General features: G+C 51.5%; 1 protein-coding gene across 1 annotated transcript in view; it reads right to left on the reverse strand.

Annotated features, from left to right (window-relative positions):
* Window positions 1–3035: 3035 nt before the first annotated feature.
* Window positions 3036–5790, reverse strand: part of SLC45A3 (solute carrier family 45, member 3) — a 6784-nt gene continuing 4029 nt past the window's right edge. The window contains exon 4 of the mRNA XM_010080639.1: window positions 3036–3491. Within this exon, the coding sequence (XP_010078941.1) occupies window positions 3036–3491 (456 nt within the window). The remainder of the gene's footprint in view (window positions 3492–5790) is intronic.

The raw sequence follows: 5790 nt of genomic DNA on the forward strand, positions 1-5790 counted from the left end.
CACCTCGGCTCTCCAAACCCCCGTCTCACAAAAGGGAAGGAGAGGCACAGCACGATTCACCCGCGAGAAGAAAGCACAAGTGCACCTACTGCCTGCAACAGAACCGCTGACGGTAACCGCTGCGGAACAGCTTGTACCGATACCTGCCGTCGGACAGCGTAATCGAGTCCGAGAGAGATTTCTGCGTTCACACAGGTTACATCAGTAACGGCATGGAGGGGATGTGCTTCCCTTTACTAGGACACGCCTGTGTCCCTTGCGGGTCTCTAGGTGATCCCGACACAGAGAAGCTGTTGCTAGCGGCAGCACGCTGGGTTAGCCAGAAAGGGCAATCTCACAAAGAAAGGAGCTTCGCTACAGACACTCTGGAAAGTGCCTCTGCTGTCAGCCCCAGAGACAGCCTGAACTAGGAAGAAAGGCTTTTGGTACAAGTTATGGATCAAGGACTGCAGCGTCTTTTGCTTTCTTGTTCCAAACCGCTGCTTTTTCAAGGATCACTTTGATGTGATGAATGAAGCATTCAAGGCCTTTACCGTCAAGCCCGTACACCTGAGGTTTGGCGTGGAAGCACTCTTTAGGCACTTAAACAAATGGCTCAATTATCAAAAGCACTTAGCATCGTAGCAGCCTCCATGTGTGAAGGTTCCCCACATTTTACGTACAAAAAAATAAAGGATACTTCAGCACTCAGGTAGGAACCTGTTTGAAAAATCTTGGGTCAGAGGTTACGGATTACTAGGACAATCCATCCACGAAACACCCCAGCTTTGGCAATAACGTTTTGCCTCAACAACTTCCTCCTGAAGCCTGAGGTGGACAGACACCAGGGTAGGAAGCACAGACAAAAAACTGTTTCCGTATGTGGTTAAGCAGCTGCCAAATCCATCCCCAAACCAGCTGCGTTTCAGCACACAAACCTTGTTGTGGGAAAGGGAGGCATATAATTTGAGAAGAAATAAAACAAAAACAGTCACCCTTTACGGGAAAGAAATGTTTAAAAACATAGGAGAAGCCCTCCCAGGGGCCCATCTGCAGACAGCAGAGGAGTAACCTTGCTTCCACGCCAAGGAATGGTCTGACAAGACCTCGCAAAAATAGCAACACAGTGCCCTTCAGCAGAACCTCAGCAGCGCATCTCACTGCCCACACACCTCCGCAGAAAGTTACTCACACACACTTTGTTTAGACCAGCCAAAGTTAAGGACGGATGAACTTGTGCGTCCTCCCAGCCTCGCCTCCCCAGGACCAGCTCATGCTTTCCTCTACGCATTGCAGGCGGAGGTTGGATCATTTCAAAGTCCAAGTGCTGACTGTGGGCCAGGACCTTGACTCCTACGTGGTGTACAGGTAGGATTCGAGTGGTAGAAATGTGCAACCAGCAGAATGATTCCAGCTGGTGCACTCACATGGGGAATGGGGCTGCCCAGAAGGACACACAGCTGCAGCCACTCTTCTGCCAGAAGATGACTCGCACCTGGGAGCTAAACAATCTGAGCAACCCCAGAGCTTTGGGAGCAAGAGGCATTCTGCCCTTCTCTAACAGGTAACTGTTCATGCTGTGCCCCAGTAAGAATCTTGACTCCTGTCTGGAAATTAAATAAATTTTTAAAATCTCAAACAAATATAACATAGGAATTACATAACCTGGATCAGCAAACCACAGGCACAAACAGCATCAAGAGCTTCTGTCCTGCTCCTTCTTTTGTCCAACACTCCAGAAACTAGGCTCACCCTGCTCTGTAAGCAGTGGCCAAAGCGGCTGGAGGCACATTTCATCCTGCCCTCTCCTGTCCACGATGCTGTGTCCAGCAGCCTCTGGGCGCGCTAGCAACGTGTCACCTTAGCCCCCGTGCTGGGTACTAGGATGCAGTATGCTCTGCAAGGTGCCCTCCTGCCAGCCTGCAAGCACAGCCCAAAGCCTTCCTGTCTGGCAAGAAGAGTCTGATCCAGAACGCTGCTTTGGGGCCACAGCTTCAAGGGAAAACAGACCCAGCCCGTGACCAACCTACTGCAGCAGCGACGGCTGCCGGGGTCAGCTGGCCACCAGCGGACAAGCAATGCCTCCAGCTTCCTCAAGGATGCTTCGCTTGTTCTCAGGAGGAGAGCTCTCCCTGTTCTGTTTCATTGTCACAAGACTGAAAACTCTCAGAGAACAGATTTTCCTTGTGATATGGCAGCATCTGTTAGGGGCCAGGGGTGGAAGAGGCACACCAGTCTGGATCTGTCAGGGGAGAGAGTCCTGAGAGGTCAGAGAGACTGAGAACTGCCCGAGGAAAGCTAAAAACAATAATTTAAAAAGAAAAGTTAAGAAGTCCTTTCCATCTGATGCAACTTGGTACACAGGTAAAAAATAAGTCACCTTTTGGAACCAGTCCTAATGAAACGTTACTTGTTTTTCCAAAACAAGACATATAACTTTTCTCCTAGATGGTTTCTCCCAGTCAGAACAGAGGTGGGGAAGGACGGAAGCGTGTGTGGCCTTTGCTCCACAGCCAAACCTTTGCCACCCATCTTTTTTTCCCAAGGAAATCTCCTCCCAGTGTCCCATTTGCAGAAGTATTGCTCAAGAAGTTGAGTAAAACAACAAGCAGGGGAAGAAGATACAATTATAACTGGAAAACAGGAGAGCCAACAATTTTTTTTCTCCCCTCCCCATACCACTGCCCCTCCTGCTCAGTTTAGGTAGAATTACACAGAAACGTGACCCGTTATTAAAGGAAAAGTCCATTTCCTTTCTCTCCCCTGCACAATCCCCTTTGGTGCTGGCTGTGCAGTGCTTCCTTTTGATCAAGGCACCTTTGGAAAGCACCGATGGCCCGAAGCACAATGCCCTGGTGCCTCATATTTACACCTGAGATTAGTGCTGCTGCATCCCTCCTGCCCCCCAGCCCCAGAATCACCCCCCCAGGGCTACAGCAGCAGCATGGGGAGAGCAGATGCCACACCAGGCTTCCTGCAAGTGGAGGTGTGAACACACACACATCGCGTTTTGCCACACGCAGGCACCCACGTGCTGCCCTTGCGCCTTCCACCCATCACAAGGAATACTTTGCCATGTCACTCTTATCAAAGACAACTTTGGTTGCAAAGTAAATGGCCACCAGGCCAAAGCCGGCAGCCGACACCATGTAGGCAGTCACCGACTGCGTAAACTGGACGATGGACCCCATGAAGAGGGAGGGGACGACCTGAGAGAGGAGGAAAGCACTGTCCAAAATAGCCAGGTCCAGGCAGATCCCTCGGCCAGGAGCCACAGAGTCCGGTTCTCCCACCATCATCATGAGCGAGACGTCGCAGGAGGAGCTGACGCACAGAGCCGAGCTGGCAGCTGGAGGAGAGGAGGGAGAGGAGGAAGGAGAGAAGAGGCTCCCAGCATGTCCATTCTGGTAAGGCAGCTTCTGGCTGGAAAGGAGGCCTTTAGAGAAGGCTGATTTCTTGTTCAATCGAGCTGCATCTTCCTCCTCTTTGCTCTTATACTTATGCAAAAACACCTAGGGGAAAGAAGGAGGACACGTGAGGAATGGGAAGGTAGGGTGGAGCCCAGCAAACGAGGTGGGGGGCAGGGGGGGCCCCGGTTTTTGTGCAAGAGCAAAACCGCTCTGGGCTTTGTGTGCGTTGGGTCCGGCTGCTGGAGGTGGGGAGTGCCTGCAGTGAGCCTGGCCCACGTGAAATGGCCTCCAGGAGCCAGCTTTTCCCGACTGGCACGATATTCAAAGCAGCCCTGACTCACCGGGGAAATCTGGCCAAGTGGTACCTTTGTTGTGTTGAAGCTCTGGGGCTCAGCAGAGCTCTGCAGCCGAGGCTCTGTACCTGGAGACATTTTGCACTGAGCTCCGGGTTGTCACCTCCTCTTGGGGTGCCCAGGGAATCCAGGCACCAACTACCCCATCCTGAAATCAGCTGATGCACACTTGCAGGACAGGAGGGAAGGGCCAGAGCCCACTTCAGACACATCACAGAGCTGGAGAGTCCACTCCAGCGCAAACACAAGTGTTTATAAAGTGGCTGGGAATTCAAAACCTTCCTGCAGAAGAGCCCAAAGAGCAGACAAACAGTTCATGGCCACTTCTTAATATATTGGACACTGGAAAGTGACACCAGCTGAGCTGGCACAGTGCTGGGAACTCAGGAAAGAGCTCTTTTCTCAGCTCTGCAACAGACCGTGCATGCATGACCTCAACTGAGTTGCTCCATCTGCCTGAGCCTCCTCACTCAGGCTGGAAAAGGAGGGTGGTGGGAAGAAAAATCTTTTTCTTCTCTCCCTTTTTTTCCCTTGCTCTGCTCAAGCTGTGAGATCTCTGGGGCATGGCTCACTCGAGCAGTATTCACACAGAGTATTTGGATCGAAAAGCTCTCCACATTAACGCCAACAAATAATGGGCAGTCATGTGCAGACAGCAAAAAATGCTGCAGAACTCCAGCGTTAAAACTCCGGGGCATTTGCAATTATGCACAACCACTGGTCTGCATGGGGTAGAGCAGATAACGAAGGACACGTTAATCCATTATCCGCATGGTAGGATTGAACAAACAAAAAAAAAGAAAAAGGAAAAAACAGCACCTGTCTGGGAGCAGCGAGCACCGTCCGCAGCTGCAGGCTCAGAGGGGCTTGCCTGAGCTCTCCCTCCTTTTGCAGGAGGGACCCGCACACAGACCAGGAGGAGGGAAGCGCGGGTGTGGGAGCACGGGCACTCCAGCTCTGCTGCGGGCCATCCCAAAGCTTTCAGCAGCCTTGGCACCCATGCAGCGACAGCCAGCCCTGCCCTAGCGTATGCCAGCACCAGCCAGGCTCTGTCCGTGTTGCCCCAGGCCACGGCTGCAGATCTGTAGCACAAACACTTTCAGATTCAATCAGAGAAACCAGACGAGATGTACTTCACTAAATAGCAATCAAATTTCAAAAGCTTTACCTGGGCTCTGCTCAGCTGCTCACTGAACCCTTCAGCTCCTCAATTCTAGCTTACTCTTTAAAGCATCAATCCAGGACTGTCACTTATCTTTTATGGAGCTTAAAAACCCTCCCACGTGCCTCCTATTGCCATCAGACTTCAAAGCAACTCGAAACCCAGCACAGAAAGGGCATTGTGTGAGCCAAACTGGGATGTGACCCCCAGTTCCAGACCTTCGTATTTGATGCCGACGCTCCCAGAAGCCTGCTCAGCTGCCCTGAGGGCCCATGCCCAATTTTCTTGGTTTCTGTACTGATCCAGGCTATGACTTCAGAGGTACAAGTTCTGGCAGGGGTGTTTGAATACCTAGCGTAGAGAATTTAAATCTAGAGAAAAAATTAAATCTAGAGAAAATTACTTAAACACATACTCACACCAATGAGCTCAGGGAGAACCTATGCTTTCAAATCAACCTTGTAACACAGGATGGAACCAGAGGAGCCACTGGTGCCTCCATCAACAGCTTCATTGCCCCTGTAGTTGCCAGGGAGTGGTGGGAACGAGGAACCCAGCTCTCCCTGATCTCCTGCAGAAGATGCGAGTACCCGCCATGGACCTCACCTCTACCAAGCCTTCAGGTGCTGTTAGGACATGCAGAACTCTTCCTCCTGTTCTAGACAAGGTTTAGTGGCCATGCAAAGGGGAGAGGGCGTGCAGGACGGAGCGACTCACACAGCCTGTGCAAAGCTCCAGCTGAGGTGGCCCTGCAGGCTTTCAGCAGCGATCCTGCACAGGGTGGAAGCAACAGCCACTTTGGATGCCCCTTCTGCTGATTCGCTTCAGGAGGAGTGTTCAAAGTTAATTAAAAAAGTAAAAAAAAAGAGGGGGAAGAAGGGAAGCA

This window comes from Pterocles gutturalis, unplaced genomic scaffold, assembly GCF_000699245.1.
Source record: "Pterocles gutturalis isolate BGI_N339 unplaced genomic scaffold, ASM69924v1 scaffold27464, whole genome shotgun sequence".
Classification (NCBI taxonomy): Eukaryota; Metazoa; Chordata; class Aves; order Pterocliformes; family Pteroclidae; genus Pterocles; species Pterocles gutturalis.